The sequence below is a fragment of the Rissa tridactyla genome, chromosome 11 (genome assembly GCF_028500815.1).
Source record: "Rissa tridactyla isolate bRisTri1 chromosome 11, bRisTri1.patW.cur.20221130, whole genome shotgun sequence".
Classification (NCBI taxonomy): Eukaryota; Metazoa; Chordata; class Aves; order Charadriiformes; family Laridae; genus Rissa; species Rissa tridactyla.
The window spans coordinates 21,077,593-21,097,078 of record NC_071476.1 but is presented as its reverse complement, the minus strand read 5'-3'; the positions used below and the strand labels follow the sequence as shown (position 1 = coordinate 21,097,078).

The 19,486-nt window shown below is 58.2% G+C and overlaps 1 protein-coding gene across 1 annotated transcript; it reads left to right on the top strand.

Annotated features, from left to right (window-relative positions):
* The first annotated feature begins 9,996 nt into the window (after window positions 1-9,996).
* Window positions 9,997-14,426, top strand: LOC128916159 (protocadherin-10-like). Its single transcript, XM_054217474.1, has 4 exons — window positions 9,997-12,498; window positions 13,691-13,749; window positions 13,855-13,943; window positions 14,167-14,426. The coding sequence occupies exons 1-4, from the start codon at window positions 10,012-10,014 to the stop codon at window positions 14,424-14,426; spliced, it is 2,895 nt and encodes a 964-aa protein (XP_054073449.1). The 5' UTR covers window positions 9,997-10,011.
* Window positions 14,427-19,486: the final 5,060 nt, after the last annotated feature.

Sequence of the window (19,486 nt, the reverse complement as noted above, 5' to 3'; positions counted from 1 at the left end):
CTCTCTCTTTTTATGTATATTGATGAGATCCTTGCTCTTGCCCTTCTCCGTACTCGTATGAAATTTCCGACCCAAGGAAGGCTGCAGTGTGTTTAGCCTGCTCTTTCTAATACATCTAGAACAAATCCTGTAATGCTTTGCTGCTGTTTTAATTCCTTAATCTTAGACTGCTGACAGCTTCATTGCCTCGGGTCTTTCCGCTTCAATTCAGATTATAATCCCCGTTGAAGATGCTATTGAAATGATATATAGCCAGTCAGATACAACTGTCCTTGGAGGTTTGACCCTTTTAACTTGGCAATCCTTTGACTTCGGCGAACGCTCTCTGAGCACACGAGCTGGAAAGGCGACTTTCATTCCAGCCACGTACCTAGCGATGTTCAGACTGCGGCACGTGGCTCCGGCTGAATGGGGAACAGGAGACGCTTGTGCCTTTGTGCCCTCCGGGGTGCGAAAGGGATGTTGCCGTGGTTTCATACACATTAAAAGTTTAGGACGTTTCAGAGAAGATTTAACAGCAGCCATTTTATCCCAGCCACCAGCTCTGCAGCCACCAGACCCTCGCTGCAGCCTGAATTGGGTTTGGGTTTCTGGGGAGGGGGCTGCCCTGCACCCCCTCCCTCTTCCCCAGGTTGTGACCTTGGAGCCAGTGGCTGCTGCCTTGGTTTCCCTATGGAGCATCCCACCGCGTCTTGTCCATCCTGGCGCACCCGAGGGGCGAGATGTGAAATGGGCAGCCCCTGAAAAACCTCCCCGGCGAGACGGCCGGGATCGTGCAGCCTCCTGGAGCCCGACCCAGCCTGTTGTGCCTCTGCCTGTTGCTCCCCATGCTGGGGGACGGGGGAAGAAATCCCTCCGCGGTCCAGCGGGGCGGGAGAGGCCTTTCATTAACAAGATTCCTCTTTGGTAGCACGCCCTGCCATACCCAAACCCCAGCCCGAGGCCATCTGCACCCTCTGGGCTGAAGCCCCAGCATCTCTGCGCCGCTGCTGCCGCCCGGTCCCAGCTCCCAGCGCTGGGGCTGCTCTCGCCGGGGGAGCGCGGCTCTTTGTCTGGGCGGCTTGCTGGGAGCAGTGGTGTGTGCGGCCGCAGATACAAGCTCCTGCTGGATTCCCAGCAGCGGGAGCTGCCTCTAGCCAAGGATGAAAAGCTGGTTTCATGGGAGGAAATAATATTTAGAGAAGAGACAGATAACATTGCCTGCATCCACCGTGTTAACCCTTTGCTCCCTCCGCTGCTGGGGGGTGTTATGCCCCCAGCCCTGGAGCAGCGATGCTCCGTGGCTCTTCCTGAGCGCACTCCATCTCCATGTGGAACTGTGAGGCTGCTGGTGCTGGACCTGCTCGCCTGGGTCAGGGTTTGGGGGTTTTAATTAGAGGGAGGGAGGCCCCGGCTCTGCGGCTGCCCTGCCTGCTTCCCCCCACGGGCTGCCCTTGTGCCTGCTGATTCCTGCTTCGCTCTTGCCAAAAAGGGGACGCAGCTCTTCCACAGCTTCAAACTGGGATCTGGTGGAGTAAGGAGGGGCGTTTCTCGTGGTTCCCACATCCAGGCTGGGGTCTCCTGCCTGGTCTCACTGTGAAAGTGTTTTTGAGGTGCCTGGAGGCAGCTTGGTGCTTTTTCTCAGCGCCCGGGCAGAGGGTTCAAGGCTCTGCCCTGGCCACGGAGCTGCTCCTCATGGCATGCGGCTGGGAAGACCTGGGGGGAGCATCTCCGGCTCCATCAGACCTCCCTGCGCACCCCCTGTCCCAGCCAGGCTGGGGACCATGCTCAGCCTGAGCCGCGCTACTGTGGCTCCAGCCCGTTAAATATTGATGGCAGTGTTTGGAGAAGCGCTGGGGTGTCACAGCAGACCCTAAAGAAAGCTGGAATCTATCTTGCCCCCACCGCTTCTTCTCTCCCAGCCGTCTTCTTCCCTGGCCTCATCCAGGGAGAGAGGGCTGGAGCCTCGTGGAGGGGCTGAGCACCAGAACCTCAGCGTGAAGCTGCTTTTCCCCCCGTTTTCCTTCCTTCAGAGGGACCTGGGGAGGCTGCTGTGCACCCCCTCAACCCCTCCCTCTCCTGCTCTCCCACCTTCCCGTCCCTCTTTTCAGGTCCTGCTCGGGACCGGAGCAGCAGCAGCCAGATCCAGCCCAGCATTCCCACCTTCCCAAGTAGAATGACTGGGATCAGGGACCTAGAGGGATCCTGGAGAAGAAGGGGTTCCAGCCTGGCCCTGTGCGTTACTCTGCCTTGGCCAGCTGAATCATTACCTGCTGCAGTCACTTCAGTAGCAACGTTGACCGGGAAAGACACAGCTTTTTAGCGATTTACGCCAGTTTTACATTCCACCCTCCCAAAACAGAGGTGTAAGAGCTTGGCTGGAGCTCCGGTCCTCCCACTGCCCAGGCCATAAGCTACTGCTGCCCCAGTTAGGCAGCCGTTCTCGCCGTTTGCCGTCATTAAGCTAAACAGGTTCCATGGGCGATATCCCTGGAATCTCCCCCGACTCCTGCTTTGCTCTGACCTGGTGCCGTGGTGCCAGGAGGATGGACCACCAAACTCTGCCGGGGACGGGCTGCGAGGCTCCTCGGTCTCCCACACCCCGTCAGCCGACTTTCTGCTGCAGCACCGTCCCACACAGCCCTGCGGACGGTATTCCTGCCCCCGCCAGCTCTACGGACACCCTGTTTCCTAGGTGCCACCCCCATTGGTCAACCGTTGGCCCAACCTGTCACTGTCTTGCTGTTCTCACCCGGGGGGACACGGTGTGTCCCCAAACTGTGCAAGGGCAAAGGTCCAGCCCCTGGTTGGAGTGGTGTTTCCACAGAAGGGATCAGGAAGGGATGGGAGGCTGGGATAGGGGAAGGTAGACTTGGGGTGGGGGGGGTGGTCCCTAGGCTGGGAGGTGTTTGCTTCCCACCCGGAGCTTGGATGGGAAACTTTTGGACACCCATTTTCCACGAAGGGCCAAGCAGGGAGCGGGGGCCGCCTACAGCGAGGTGGTGCTTGGCTGGGAGACCTTGGCAAGTTGGGCCACTCTCGATGCTGAGCATGGTCGGGCCGCAGATGGGGCCAAGAGGGAGCAAACAACGCTCTTGAGTGCTCCGAACTGGGAGGAAGGAGAGGGCCCCAGTGGGAATCCCCACCCCGGTTGGATCTGCTGCCACTGGAGGGCTGCTGGAAGGTTGGATGGTTTCTGCCAGGCTGGGTGATGGGGCTCCTGACCAAAGGAGAGGTATCTCTTTCTCGCCGGCAAAGTTAAAAAACCATCATCAGCCAGAGAACAAACAGCCCCGGGCTGGGGAAGGCTGAGGGAGACGGGGAGGAGCAGGGGGGTGTGTGGGGACGGGGGGGTGCATGGGGACGGGGCGTCCACGGGAGGTTTTTTCGGGGACTTGTGATCTCAGAGCAAATTTCTGCTGGTGGCTGCGCACCAGCGGCACCGTTTCGCCGCCCTGCGCGTGCCTCCCCCCCGCCCGCCGGTGCGCGGGGTGCCCCAGGGGGGGTCAGGGCCGCTCTGTGGAGGGGCTGCGGGAATACGGTCCCTGCTCGGAGAGCGTGTGATCTGCCAGGCAGCCGGGGAGCCCGGGGGGCACTGCCATCCCTTTGTTCCTCCTTCTCTTTCTTTTCCACCTTCAGATATTATTTTTTTTCCCCCCCCTCTGCTTCCAGCCTCCTGCGTATGCAGCACTCCCCCCGCCTTCCACCCACAGTTCCTGTCTTGATTTTCCTTCCCCTCAACAAATATGTGTTCCTCAGGCTCCTTCTCCTCCCTGCCCAGCTTCCCCCATCAGCGTCGCCTCCCCAAACTTGTCCTTTTTCCCCTCCCTTGCCCCCTCTCCCTGTTTTCCCCCCAGGCCCTTCCCCTGCCTGCTCCTCTCCCCTTCCCTCCAGCCGCTCGGGCCCCCCGTTCGCTCACTCTCCGTCTCCCCTTCTCTGACAGTTTGGGGGGAAATCTGTCTGTGTCAACGCACAAATTCCATTATTTATTGGCTGAGCGGAGCGAGGTCCTACACTCGTCTGTAATTGTCTGCAGATCAAAGCGCCTGCTGATGGCAGCTTTGCCTTCTCGCAGCAGAACACCACCCCCAGCTCCAGCGCTCCCCATCCTCCCGGGGGAGTCGGGTGCGTGCTTGTCGACACCCTCGATGACTGATCTCCCAGACAGAGAGGAAAGAAGTAGGGCTGGGGGGGAAGCGGGGGTGGGGGAGGGAGAAAAGAGAGACCTGGAGGATCCGCAAAGCTCCCGGGAGGAGATGGGGATGTTGGGGGGGTGTCTCAGGGGGTCACGCAACCCCCGGCGGAGGGTGGGATGGTAGAGGTGGTCCCTAGCTTGGGAACTGGGACAGAGAAATGAAGTGAAGGCCCGGGGAGGGGGGGGGCGCAGCAGGGAAGCAGGGAGCATCCCCATATCTGTCCAGAACTGGAAATGGGAATTTCTTCTCCAGAGATGCATCCCTGGAGATCCAGGATGGCTCAACAGAAGCAGATGGCTAAAAACCAGAAATGAGGACAAAGGAGAACGTGCCTTTTTCTACCTTTCCCTTCTGAAACCACCAACCCAGCCCGGGGACGGGGGCCGTCAAAGCGAAATGCAGGCACCCATTTGTTGTCTGGTTGTTGGTGGCAAGATGTGTGTGGGCAGAGGACGAGGAACCATCCACCCCAACTCCCGCCCCATGGCCTCCTCCTCGGGGTCCCAACTCCAACATTTCCAGCTGCTATTTAGGATGAAGGAGAGAAGAGAGGGAGAGGGAGAGGGAGAGGGAGAGGGAGAGGGAGAGGGAGAGGGAGAGGGAGAGGAGAGGAGAGGAGAGGAGAGGAGAGGAGAGGAGAGGAGAGGAGAGGAGAGGAGAGGAGAGGAGAGGGGATAGGATCCTGGAGTCCTGCAGAGCGAAGCTGTTAGGGTTATTTTGGGGTTATGTTCAGGTTATCGCCCCTTCCCTGGAGCCCTTTGGGAGCTGACAAGATACTTCCCGGTGGCAACAGGGCTTTCTTTTCATAGGAAAGAGCAGGTCAAATTTCTTGTAGGATCACCCGCATGGAGAGGAGAGCTGCAGCGGTTTCTCTGCGGGAGGAGGCGGGGGGTCACTCTGAACCCCTCTCCCCAGGGCCAGTCTTCCCATTTCATCAAGATACGCTGGGGAAATGGGGCTTGATGAACCCCCATCTTCTGTTCCACAGGGATCTGCAGGCACCAAGAGGCAGAGACACCATCCACAGGTCTGACAGCTCGATCCCCTCTCACGGCCCAGAGCACGAAGCCGTCCGGCTCAAGCTGCGGGTCCACATGCCTTTATCTGTCCTGTTGTCCCCAGCTTTTCCTCCTTGTGACGCCTCCCTGGCCCTGCCGTCAAACCTCCTCCAGCTTCTTTTTGCACGGAGAGTTCAGGCAGGTTCTCTTACGCTTCTCCCTGTAAGGTATTTTTCCAAGCCTTAAATCAGCTTTTTGATCTTCTTTCAAAAGTTCAGACGCCGGCGCTGCGTGCGGTGTTCCCAGATCAGTCACACTGGTGCCTGAGAGCAGTTATCTCCTCTCTCCCAAAGCCTCTGCTCTCCCCCCATGCAAGCATCACGCCGTTGCCCACCCTTACTTTCCTCACAGACCCCCCCCGCTCCTTAGTCCTTCCCAGAGGAGAGACATCCCCACAGGACATTTTAGGGAAGAGCCTCCAGGAGGATGCCCAGGGCAGTACGAGTCCCAGCTCTGAGGATAACGGGAACACAGCCCTTCTTCGGATTTGGCTCCAAGGTCTCTTCCTTCAAGAGGAACAAGACACCGGCCATGGAAGCAGCTCCCTTTGCAGGCTTGGGCTTGCAAGAAGATCCCCCCGCCTCTCTGAAACCGGAGCGGAGACGTTGGCTCCCTGAGCTGTGTCCTGCAGGGAGCCAGAACTGGCTCACCCAGAAGTGAGCGGAGACTGACCCCCGTGTCCTGAAAATGCTCAAAAGTAGATAATAGCTATGGAGGGTCCATGTGAAGCTGAGCCTTTGCCTCAGCCTCCATCTGTCCCAGCAGGAGGCCTTGGGGGATGTGTTGCTGTGTGTCGCTGGCCAAGAGAATACAGTTTACCAGTAGCGGCCCTTGAGTTGGCCACCTCAGCTACATCTTCTCACCTACAAACCGCCCGGAACTTCAGGAAAACTTTACTGACGCACCCTGGCTCCAAACCTGCCTGGTGCGAGAGGTCTACCTGCACCGCTGCCAGGGAACAGGAGGGTGCTGAGCAACTCAGGCACCTTGCAGGACAGAACCCAGGGACTTGGACTTCCAGTGGGAATGGAGCCCCAGCATCCTTCCTTGCTCCATACCCCACCTCTGGGCAAGGCATCTGTGAAAAGAAATGCCTCCTTGACAAACATGGGACCTGCGCTCTCCTGAAACCACGGCTCTCTGGGCAGCGGTCTCTGTCACCTTGGTGACTACTTCACCTCTGCTCAGGGGGGCTGCTACGGATTGGGGCTTTCTGAATCACACGACGGTTTTGATCAGTTGGGACGTCCAGAGGTCCCTGCTCAGGGCAGGGCTGGTAGATCAGGTTTCTCAGGAGGATCTCCAAGAATGGCAGTTCCTGCCTGAGTCTGGTTCCCGTGCCAGTGTTTTACCACCCTCACAGCAAAGATTGTTTTTTTCCCTAATACCTAACAAGAATTTCCCTTCTTCAGCTCATGCCCGTAGCTTCTCATTCCATCCCTGTGCGCCTCTGAAAGGAGATTGGACATGTTTCCTGGTTTTCATCCCAGCACCCAAAGGCAGGCAGAGTGCCCCACCAGCCCTGACAAACACACGGAGACAGCCACCACCCCCCTCGGGGCACTTTTTTCCTCCCAAGGGGAGGCAGGGAGTCAAAGCTTCGGCGGGGAAGGGGCGCTGAGCTGGGCATCCCACTGCACAGAGCTCTGGGACTTCAAAGACCGAGCCCCCAGCTCCTGACCCTGCACAACGAGCCTGGGGGGGATTTACCAGCCGCGGGGCCGGAGCTGATCTCGTCTTCAGTCAGGAGACACCGCCCCCTCCCACCACCGTTGCCCTCTTGGGCACTGGGAACTATAACCGCTCTCGCTTGGAGCAAGAAGGGAGCAGCAAACCCACATGCACGGCTGGGCAGACGGGCGCCTTGGGGAGCTGGGGGAAGGGACGCCCGGGCTGGCAGGGACAGCGTTTTTTGCAGACCCTTCTACTGGCCCAGAACGCGATGGGCAGGAAAACAAAGTGACGGTGGTGGCCGGGCAAGGTTTGGCGCCTGCAGGCAGCTGGGTGACAGCCTTCCCCCCCCAACCCCCCCAAACCCCTTTGCTCTCTCTGCGTGGCTTTTCCAAGGCGGCTCAACCTGCGGCGTCTCCTGCTACATCCCACCCTGATCTCTCCGGCTGGCCTTGCCAAGCCACATCAGTGCCGACCTGCGGCAACCGGCCACCCGCCCGCCTGTGCCAAGACATCTCAGAGAGACACCCCCCCCCCCCCCCGCCCCCGCTTCTCCTAGCTTCCAGCATCTTCCAAAACCAAGCTTCTAACCATGTCCTGATTCCTTACCCGGTGAGAACAGCGGTGGCAGCTGAATGCTCCCTTGGGTCACAAGGGGAGACTTTAAAATCTACTGGGCGTTAGCTGGGGTGCTGGGCTGTCCCCAGGCCATCTCCCCCATTCTGCTGTCCACCCTCCTCTGCTATGCCCCCCCTTCCCCCCAAAAAAAGCTCTTTTTTGGATCACACATCCCTCTGCAGCATCCTCAGCCTCCCCCCCAGCCTGTGCCATTTCATTCAGGAAAGGGATCCTGGGGACAAGCCCGTGCCCTTTCTCAAGCCCCCAACTTTTTAACTTGGTACCCTGGAATCGTGGGGGCTCGGGGGACCCCAGCATTTGGGGAAGTGAGGAAAAGGAACAGAATGGGACTATCCCGTGACCTCTCTTAGGGGAGGAAAGCAATGGGGGGGACTCGGATGGATCCCCTCCCAAGGAAGGGGTGATGGAGAGCTGCGGGGGGCGGGGGGGGGGGGGGGGGGGATCGCCGAGCAGACTGGGAAAAGGACAGGCAGGACCGGGCAGGGGGGCCGGGGGGGCCACGGCTCCTGCCGGGAGCATGTTGCACTAGGGAGGGGGGAGAATGAATATTTTAATCTGAATCCAACAAAAGGGCGAGAGCCGCTCCGAGGATTTTTCCCGGAACGAGCTTGGTCGGAGACGGGGAAGGACTGGAGGGGGTCGGGAAACGAGACCCCGGAAAATCTCGTTGTCCAGCGTCCCTGTCTTGTCCGTCCCCCCCAACATCCCCCTCCGGCCTGAGCAACCCTCGGGGGGGCTCCCGGAGCAGCCCTACCCTGGCCGTGCCACCGCCGGGGTCCCAGCCCCGGGCAGCGCTGGGCGGTGAGGCAGGGCTGGCGGGGGGGACACAGATCGTGTGTGGAAGGGGGAGAATTGTGGGATGAGAAGGAAACAGATCGGGGCGGCGGGGGCGGGGGGGTGACAAAGGCGGCGCCAGGGGTGGCCCTGGCGTGGGAGATGGTGCGGGGGACGGGACGGCCGTGATGGGCGCTGCCGATGCAGCCTGGGCTTCACTTACCGGCAGCCGTCCCGCTTCCACCCGGGAGCCGCCCGGGACCACGCGTGACCCGGCCGCGCCGCTGCTGCCACCCGCTCGCCCCGCCGTGCCACCCGCTCGCCCCTGTCCCAAACCGGTCCCGCGTGGGGCGCGCTGCGCTCCCAGGGACCAAATCCCTTTTCCAAACCCCTCCGAGCCCCGCCGCCTCCCGCTTCCTCCGGTCGCCCCTGGATCCTGCCTCCCCCGTGGGTAGCGGAGGCGCGGGGGGGCGGCTGTTCCCTTCCCACCGGGGACCGGGAGGCAGAGACAAAGGCGGCGGAATATCACCGCACGGCTAAAGCCGCTCCGAGCCCCTCCGAGCCCTTAACTAGATCGTTAGGGGATTATCCGCATCCTAAGCGGCCGCGGGGCGAGGCGGGGGGAGCGGCCGCCCCGTCCCGTTACCGAGCGCCCCCGGGGACGGCGGCGGTGGGAGGCGACGCGCGGAGCTGCCCGGACACGGCGGCGGCTGGAGACGGGTCTGCGGAGAGAACGGATCGACCAGCGGAGGGACCGTGATCGGTACCGGGGCGGGGAGGCGAGGGGGAGGGGGGGCGCGGGGGGCTCCGTCTGTCGCCCTCCGGGGGCCGGTGGGGGACCCGAGGCTCGCTCCGCGCCCGCCTCCCCCTCGCTTTCCGCGGGGGGCGGAAAGTTTGTGCCCGCGGGGGGAGCTTCCGTGGAGGGGGCGGGGGGGGGGGAAACAGGTCCTCGGGTCTCCGGCGGGATCGTGCCCCCCGAGCCCCAGGGGGCTGGCATTGGGGTGCCCGCTGGGGGACCGGCATTAGGGGCGCGGGGCTGTGGGCGGGCGGGGTGCCGGGGGTGGGAGCAGGCAGGGAAGAAGCGGAGCCGGGGGGGGGGGTCCTCTCTGTGCCTCCGCGCTGATGGGCTCAGCTTTATCCAGAGCTGTAATCCCCCCTGCTCCGGTAATTAAAAACTCCGCATTACAAGGAAAACGGTGTGCAGGGAAATGTAATCAAGTCTGGAGGGGCTTAACCATCTGGTAAAGGTTAGGACCGGCGCGGCGGGGGACGCGGCGGGGGGATTTGGCAGCCGCCGCGATCCGGGCTCCTCTTAATCTACCGCGGGGACGAGCGCAGCATCTGCGGGGTAATATCGGTGCCCCCGGCAGCGATCGGGCTCCCACCGCCGTTTAAGGGGACCTCCCCGGGGCTAGCCCCCTCCCCAGCCGCCCCCGGCTCCAGTGGAACGATTCCGGTGTGGCACCGGGGGCCCGGATTGCATTCCCTCCCCGGGGCCAGCGGGGAAGGGGTTAAGCGGCCGCCGGTGGCCGCGGTTCGGCCCCCCCCCCCCCCCCCCCCCCAGCTCCGGGCAGGGCCCTCCCCCGCCGCCCCCGGGAGCCCGAAACTCTTTGGGAGTGCGAGGGGCGAGCACAGGCGAGGAGGGACGCGGCGGCGCGAGTGGGATCCGGCGTCCCCGGGAGGGCTGGGGGGCCATGGGGGCCGAGGCAGGCTGCGGGCGGGGACAGCTCTTCCTCCGCTCCCTCCTCTTCCTCCTGCTGGCCGGGCCCCCCGCACCGCGCCCGGCGAGCGGGCAGCTGCGCTACGCCGTGCCCGAGGAGCTGGAGCACGGAGCCTTCGTGGCCAACCTGGGCGAGGACCTGGGGCTGGACGTGTCCACCCTGTCGGCACGGCGGTTCCGCATCGTGTCGCGGGCCGGGGCCAGGCAGCACCTGGAGGTGAACCTGGAGAATGGGATCCTCTTTGTGAACGAGCGGATCGACCGGGAGGAGGTGTGCGAGGCTGGGGGGAGCTGCCTGCTCCACCTGCAGCTCCTCGTCGAGAGCCCGCTGGAGCTCTATCGTGTCGAGGTGGAGGTACTGGACATCAATGACCACGCGCCCACCTTCCCCTGGCAAGAGTATGTGCTGGAGGTGGCCGAGTCTGCAGTGCTCGGTGCCCGCTTCCCACTGGAGAGCGCCCAGGATCCTGATGTGGGTACCAACTCGGTGCACACCTACCGGCTCAGCCCCAACGGTTTCTTTTCGCTCGAGGTGCAAACGCGCAGTGACGCCAGCAAGTTTGCAGAGCTGGTGCTGGAGCGCGCCCTCGACCGGGAGCAGCAACGCACGCACCGGGTGCTGCTCACAGCTCTCGACGGCGGTGTCCCCGAGCGCTCAGGCACAGCTCACATCCTCGTCACCGTGCTGGATGCGAACGACAACGTGCCTGCCTTTGACCAGCCCTCGTACGGTGTGAGCCTTCCTGAGGATGCCCCTGCCGGCACCCTGGTCATCCAGCTCAATGCCACTGACCTGGATGAGGGCCCCAACGGAGAGATCGAGTACTCCTTCAGTGGGCATGCGCCACCACGTGTCCGGGACCTCTTCCACATAGAGCCCCGGAGTGGGCAGGTGCTGCTGAAGGGCCCTCTGGACTATGAGCGGGCAAGCCTCCATGAGCTCTACGTGCAAGCAAAGGACCGTGGGCCCTCGGCTGTGGCTGTGCACTGCCGAGTGCTTGTCCACCTCCTTGATGTGAATGACAACGCACCAGAAGTGACCCTCACCTCAGTGTCCACACCTGTGCTGGAGGATGCCCCACCAGGCACCGTCATCGCTGTCATCAGTGTTCTGGACAGGGACTCTGGGGACAATGGGCGTGTGAGCTGCGAGGTCGGCCCCGACGTGCCCTTCGAGCTCCGTTCCTCCTTCCGCAACTACTACACGCTAGTCACCACGCAGGCACTGGACCGGGAGGTTGTATCCGAGTACAACGTAAGCATCACAGCACGGGACATGGGCTCCCCTGCCCTGCTGACCCGCAGCACCCTCACCGTCCCGGTGTCCGATGTGAACGACAATGCCCCACGCTTCCTCCAGCCCTCCTACAGCGTCTATGTGATGGAGAACAATGCGCCAGGTGCCTCCATCTGCTCCGTCAGCGCATTGGACCCCGACTGCCAACAAAACGCCTACCTGTCCTACTCCATTGCCGATGGGCACATCCATGGCATGCCTGTGGGCACCTACGTGTCTATCAATTCGGACAGCGGGCACATGTATGCCCTGCGCTCCCTCGATTATGAGCAGATCCGCAGCTTCCAGATCCAGGTGCAAGCACAGGATGCGGGTTTCCCGCCACTCAGCGCCAACGTCACCGTCCACATCTTTGTGCTGGACCAGAACGACAACGCTCCAGTCATCGTTTCCCCCATGCCGCGCAATGGCTCCGTGGCCACCGAGCTGGTGCCGCGATCAGCCGGGCCTGGCTACCTTGTGGGCACGGTGTCGGCAGTGGATGCGGATGCGGGGTTAAACTCACGCCTCTCCTACCAGCTCCTCCAGGCCACTGATTTCACCCTCTTCAGCTTGGCACCAGACACAGGTGAGCTGCGCACCCTCCGCTCCTTTCTAGAGCAGGATGCAACCCGGCAGCGGCTGTTGGTGCAGGTACGTGACGGTGGGCAGCCAGCCCTCTCAGCCACCGTGTCCCTCCTGCTTTCGGTGGTGGAGACCATGCCGCAGACTCTCTCTGACTTCAGCGAGTTCAGCCTCCCCCCAGAGGCCTCCTCATCCTCCCCGGTCACTCTCTACCTCCTTGTCTCCCTGGGCTCCATCTCCTTCACCTTCCTTCTCGCCATCCTCATCCTCACAGCCATTCGGTGCCGTGGAGAGCACCGCTCCCACCAAGGCGATGGCTGCTCACCGCCCCGCTGCCACTGCTGCCCTGGGTCCAGACCCTCCTCTGACAGCCTGAAGACGTCCAACCTGACGGCGCAGCCCCCCACGGGGACCACAGCTGCCACTTGCCTCGATGTGCCCGGGGGTGGCCCCCCGGGCTACTGCTACAAGGTCTGCCTAGGTCCTGAGTCTGCCCAGAGCGACTTCATGTTCCTCAAACCCTGCAGCCCGCCCCGGAACAACGAGAAGGACCCTGGGAAGCGGTCCCAGCCAGGACAGCATCTCCAGGTCTCCAAGCAGGTAATGTCATGTCTGGCGATCACTACAAGTGCTTTGAGGGTCTCCCCAGCCCCCTTTGTCAGCCTCTGTGCCGTGAGAGAAACGGCTTTTCGCAGAGAATAACTGGCGCCTTTGATCAGTGCGGGAATTAGGAGCCATCAGGCAGCGGGAAACTCTCCATCGAGCTTCCCGATGTGTCTAATTACTGGGGGAGCGTCAGGCTTGGCTGAGGCGAGAGGAAATCCCTTTCTGACACCTTTTGCACCCATTAGAGGCAATGGAGATGCTCCCGTGCCCTGGAGGGGTGGGATGGTGGGGGTGGCATCTCCTCTGTGTGGGTGAGCAATTCACGCTGGGACAGCCTGAGCGTCGCTGACGGTCCGCTTTTCCCCGTGCCGGCGGGGGTTCGCGGTGTCCCACTGCTGCACCCAGAGCTGGTCCCAACCCCGCTGGCACTGCTCGTGTCCCCATGTCTGGCACCCAGGCCTGGCTGCTGTGCCGCACCAGCCTGCGCCAGCGAGGAGGGAGTGGGGTCTTCAGGGCTGGATTTTGATGTCAACATTTGTTAGGTATTGAAATGAGGAACGTCTAATTTTCCCGATGAAAGACTCTTTCCGAAACGCGATTACAAGGATGGAGAGTGATGAGGCATCTAATCCACTTACGTTTGACTTTTAATAAAACAGCCCTTCCAAGGAGAGCCCAAGACTCGCTGCCAAGAGGCTCTTCCTGCACGTCTCCTTGCACCGCTGGATTCACTTCTCTAATACCTTAATGGGATTTTCCCCTAGCTGTTTGCAACCCCCCTTGGGATGTCGGGTCTGCAGCCCATTTCTGCACCTCTCACCCTTTGGTGCCTGAAACCTGGGCTAAGTTACCATCACACCTGCAAAAAAAAAAGGCTTTTTAAAATTAACGGAAATAGGAAAAGCCCCTCTCTCTCCCCAGAAGGACAGACCTGGGCATTTAAACTCCCAGAGAATGAAGAGTAAGCCCCAGACAATCCCAGTGTCTCAGGAGGGTGGGGAAGGTTCAGAAGAGAACAGGCTGGTTCAAAACTGCCTCAGTTTCCTTGAAATGGGAGTGTGCTCTGTGCTTCTCCACAAAGGAGGAGACGGGGTCCTGCATCCCTGGCTGCTGAGGCCTTGTGCTGGCAGGGCTGGGCTGATTAACAGTCCCAATAACCAGCCTTGCCCTTCCTTGTGTTTTCCAGATCAAACAGCCCAACATGGACTGGCTGCCTCCAAGCACGCAGCGACTTGCTCTAAAGAGGTACCAAATCCGGCCCTGTGGGAACAGAGGGAGTGGGTGGAAGGGGGGATGTGGGGATGGGGAGGTTATCTCCAACGCAGTTTTGAACCCGACTTTTCTCTTTAGCTCCCAGAGCCTGGAGGACGTGGGGGAAATCCGCAGAGCCCTTCAGAAGGAGCACGAGAGGCTGTGCACGCTGGTGACCCCTGTCTCGGGTTAGTATCGGTGCACTGGGGCTGGGAGGACCAGACCTTCTTGTCGTTTGGTGGAGGTGCAGTAGGGGGACACAGCCCTGCTCCTAGCAGTGGTAGAGTTTTGCCGGGTGGAAGGGGTGTCCAGGCTCCAGAAGGGAGTTTGGCGACACACGGCCATGGGCTTGCACCCTGGGACATGGATGTGACCTCCCTTGAGCCATTCTCCCACTCATCTTTCCTCCAGAGTTTCAGAAGGCCTCGGTAGGCACCAACAGCATCTGGACACCACAGTACAGCTCCTTGTACCCAGGGCACATCCCAGCCCTGGATTATCAGCACAATGTCTACATCCCCGGCACCCCCACTCTGCTTTCCAGCAAAGATGGGCCTCTCTTCCTAGGCCGGGAGAACAAGAACAGCTTCTCCACCTTTGGCAAGAGGAAGAAGATGACAACTTACTGTGACATGCATGACAGTGTGGTTATCAACAACGACCTGAAATAATGACCAGAGCTGGGCCTGGATGGCTCTGCCCAAGGCCCTGGGAATCACTTGCATTATTTCAGCTGCCAGGTCCCCCCCGCAGCACACAGCTCCATGTATGGACCACTCAGGACTTTGTGGGGCTGCTAAGATAGTGGCCCACCAGGGCATGGGGAAAGGATTTAAGGAGCACGATACTGAGAAGTGATAGGGATAGGGGGGCGGGGGACATTTCTCTCACCTCATCCTGCAAAGCTGTGTTGGCAGCAGGTGCTGGTGGGGGCCCATACAACCAGATTTAAGCAAATCTGCCTTGAGTTTATCCATTCCCACGTCCCCTTAGGGACCATTCATCTCTGTAAACGTTGTCACTTCTTTGTCTTGTTTGGCTGTGTGAATGTACCGAGCTGCATGCCTGTATTTCTGTCCCAGTAGGCATGGTAAACGTACGCAGACCAAGCCTGGTTCAGTGAGGCCTGACCCTACATATTGGGGCAGTGACCCATTGCTCTGTCCCAGAGATCCAGTGGGATGTTTTGCATGTCCAGAGCAGCCGTTGATGTCCGGCTTCTCCAGGAAGTGAGTGCAAAAGCCAACCACTGTGAGTGCTTCCTTTCAAACCCTGACCTGACACTTGCAGGACTGGAGACCCAAAGTCCAGGACACAGCCAGGGTCCAGGACACAGCCAGTCTTTGCTCTGGGAGCAGCATGGGCTGGAGCACACACACAGATTGGATGGCTCAGAAATGCACAAGGTGAGGCCCTGCTGGGTAACTCTCTAGCCCAAGGCAACATCATCTGAAGGAAAGAGAGTTTCCAGCCATTGTAGGGGCCCTGACACAGGTGACAGTCCTCTTCCCTCCTCCCCCTGCCCTCACCTGGATCTCTGTTTTCCCCAAGTCCTGAATGCCTTGGGGAATCACTCCACTGGGAGCCCCACTTGCATGGGACAGACATCTCACGCTGTGCCCTGCTTCTCTTTGAGGACTTTTAGTTGGCTGTCAGGAGCCCTCACGGGCAGGACTCCAGCCCCAGAACAGTCTCTCCCCCTGCCCTGCTCGCCCTACACCTGTCCACCCGGTCTGTCTGCCAGCATTGCCAATCGCTCCGGTCACGGGACAGTTCATTTCCAATCCATCTGTGCAGAACATGACAGCTCTTTCTAAACCGAGTTTGTTTCACGATGTCTGATTTGTACCAATAAATTGTATTTTAATAGCTCACCCTGTCTCCCGGCTCTCCCTGAGCTGCACAAGAAAGCGGGAATCAATGCTCAGCTCTTGGAGGAGGGCTCTCAGCTTCAGCAGACATGCGTGTCCCTCTGGCCTCCTGAGTTGCTGGAGCAGCCCAGAAGAGCTCATTTTATTCACTTCACCCATATGCTTGGGGCTCAGGGTGCCTTTCCCTCCCTCCCTGTACGTGGGATCACTTTGGGGTCATGGCCAGAGATGTCACAGCTCCCTGCCCCATGCTCCAGCTTGGGCAGAGACTCCGCAGGCATTTGTACCAAGGCATGGGCATAAAGGGCTTTGAACTGCTGGGGATAGGGGCTGGGGCTGGCAGTAGCGGCTTATTGTTGGCTTTGCGCATTGCTTTCTATGGTTCATGTAAGCTTTCCCCTGGATGCTCGTCACCCACCAGCTTGCCTCGGGAGCTGCAGAGATAACCTGGGCTTGTGCGGGCGTAGGGACGAACTGCCTGGGAACAGGCAAGCCAGTATGTGCTGGTGGGATGACTCGATGTGGGAAGTGGTTCACCTTCGGATGAAGTCCTGAGGCAGCCACACGCCGTGGCTGTCCTTCTCTTACCCCCCGCTTGCTCAGTGACGGGCTTGGGGAGGCTGCAATGCGGCTTTTGGGATTAACCCAGAAAAGTCCTTGTCTCAAGTGGGTAACGTGCTTCTTTGGTGGAAGCAGGGGGCAGGGAACACTCAAAGGGGCCCATGGGAGCCAGGGACGCAGGAGGACAGTGCTTTGGACATGAAAGGGACCTGGCTGCTTCTGGTGACTTCAGTCCCAGCTCACATCTGCCTGGCTGTCAGTAGATGAAATATTATTCCCTGTCCCAATTAGACGGTAGGACAAAGGGTTTTATGCTGCCGACTGCGTTCTTCAATGGTCTCTGCAGAGTGTTAAGGGTAAAAGAAGAACCCCAGACAGCCACTGCCTGAGACCCCTGTGCAGCATTAGCCTGTTTCACTGCTTCAAAAGAACGGGAGAATTACGTAAAGTGATACAGTAAAATTAATAACAGCCTCAAGAAGTAATAAAAGCATGAGATGGACCTGAGTCTCTGCGGGGGCAGAAAGCATTGCTCTCTCCTGGATTAGCTCTGGCAGTATCTTCCCTGCCGTTTCCAGGCGGTGCTGGTCAGGCGTTAGGAGAGGACTGCAGCCCCTCTCCAGCGAGCCCACAGGGGCTCAGGCACAGCCCCTCTGCAGCAGGGCCAAGCCGTTAGCTGTGTTTTAGCTCCCACAGCAAAAGGACACAGTACATGTGCTTCATAGTATCCAGGATCTAAACAAACGCGTGGAGCTGGTGCTTTGTGTTAGAGTCCCAGGTGTGGCTTCCCAAAGGGAGGTCTCAAAATCGAGCCCCAAAAACACACAGACATTTTAAATGGACAATTTGCAGCCCTGTCCTTGGAAATTCACGGGGTTGAGCAACCCAGTGGCCAGCTTTTGCCACTTCCCCATGAGTGTGTCACCCTCCAGTGCATTTTCTTGGTATTTTTTTAACCTCTGCTACCAAGGCTCATTTGACCCTCAGAAAATTGCCTCCCTTTTCTTTCCATTACTCCCAGCCATCTTCAGCCCAGGAGATGAAATCGATATGTGCACACTTCTGCTCCTCTTGCTGATCCCTAGGTTTGTGTCATAATACAGGTCAAGCCTCTTCCAAAAGGGATTTGAGGGACAACACAGTGCCCACCCCAGGTCCCAACACCCCACGTGCCCTGAGGATCTCCTTTTGCTTAGTTAAAGGAAGTCCTGCACTGGCAAGAGCTTGATTTCGTTCTCTCTTTTCAATCAACATATTGATAAAAAGGACAATAAAATGGGACTTGCTTTAGGGGAGAGAGCACTTGCTGAAACCTAATTCAACCACGCTACTATCCCTTCTTCAAAGGGCATGCCTGGTCAGAATCGTCCACGTAACGGATGAGATCTCCTTTGAAGGTCTCCCGCAGGGACAGGGCGTCATTAAAAATGCAAGGTCTTTGCCCTCCAACCAGTTATTTTTACAGCCCTTCCTGTGCTTGCACTCCTGCACAGTTCGTGAGCATTAGCCAGTTTCTGTATTCTGATAATGCACTGGGTAGGGAGCGCACTGGAGAGATACTCAGCAGAGCTCTCTATATACCCCTCTCATCTGTTCCAACTCTCTCAGAGATCCAGAGGCAAATCTGGCTTTCAGGGACCTGCCAGCCAGCTTGAGATTTGCTTCTCCAACAGCGGGAAAGCTGCCATGTGGTGCAGTTGGCTGCAAAATGCTGCAGGGCATGCTAGGCAGGCACATAGTGCTGCTGGGCACCAGCACAAAGAGGGGAGGTTTTTGTGCTCTTGCTGTTGCTGAATAGACTCTTTGGTTGGAAACATCACTTATATCTCTGTAATGACTTGAAAGCATTTACCAGCGAGACAAAATAAATCCAGAGGTAAAGGGAAAAGAGGCCAGAGAGAGAGGACCCAGAGGGACTGGTGCTCAGCTCTACTCCGCTCTGCCATGTGTGGAGTCAAGTAGCAGCCAGTGAAGCCCCCAGGAAACCTTAGTGGGGACACAGCAATCTGCACACAGCCAGGTGAGGCTGGGCAGAGCCATGGATACAGGCAGTCTCGGCTCCCCAGAGGGGCTGGTATCGGCAGGACAGAGCTAAAATCCATGGGGACCAGTGGGAGTCGGCACATTGACCTTGGAGGGTTCTGGATCCAGTCTGAAGTCTGTGGCACTCAGTGGTTAATTACGGTCTCCAAAGATGCTACGTCTTTGTTTTCTTTTCTTCTCTTCTCACTGAAAGACGATGCTGGAATTAACATACCTCAGTTTAGCCAGGACTGGGTCGAGGTCCATCCTGATTTCTTTGCAAATTGCCTCAGTGTCTTAAATATCTCCCTGGACTCAGCCTACAGAGCAGCCTGCTGTTCTTGGCCGGCTCCCCTCCTCCCGCTTCCTTTTTGATCTCAGTGGATGTTTTGGAGAAATAAATATCCTTTAGCTTTTGTCATAATAATTTAGCCTCTGCCACACTGAAAAAAAATGGTCTACATGATTGTCACGTGCTTATTTTCTCTGCTCCTTTGCACTTTTTTTTTTTTTTTTTTTTTTTTTTTTACTGCTCTGAAAACATCAGTTGCTGACTCCTCCGCAGAGATCAGATGAAGAAACGGGCCTGGGCTAAGGGAGGCTTTTGCCTCCCCAGTTTGCCTGTAATGCGTTTTCAATCTAAGTGGTGGAAATGTCACTGACTCTCTTTGCAGCATTCACTCAAGTGGAATTAATGCTTCTTGTTAGTGATAATATGACTTAATCAGCTTAATTATTGTGAGAGATAAGTAGACACCTTTGTGTATTGAATAACTTATGACATACTGGACCAAAAAGCACGAATGAAGGCTTTGAAAATAAATTAAATATGACCTCTAGTGCAGTCTGCACTTTGACTAATGATTCGTCTCCCATGAAATTCAATGATTTACAACTTTTACATTTGAATAAATGATACATTTTTGCATGTTTTAAACAATAGCAGCGATTTTTTATCTCAGCATTCGGAATTCAAAGTGTTTCTCCAATGCCAGGAAGCAGGGCAAACAAGTTCATGTTAAACGGATTGAAAAATAAAACATTTGTGCAGTCAACCATCAGAAACACATCCAGAGGATCTGCAGGCATTTGTGATGAGATATTTATTTTAATTCATTGCTAGCAATATCTGCAACAACAGGTGAAAAAAACCGCATCAGAAGAAATGCAGAGAGAGTGAAGATTCCTAGAAGGGTCGCTAAGGTCTTCACATCAAATCAGTTCATTTCAATAATGTCTACAACAGAAAATATCATTAAATAGCTCCAGAAATGTCT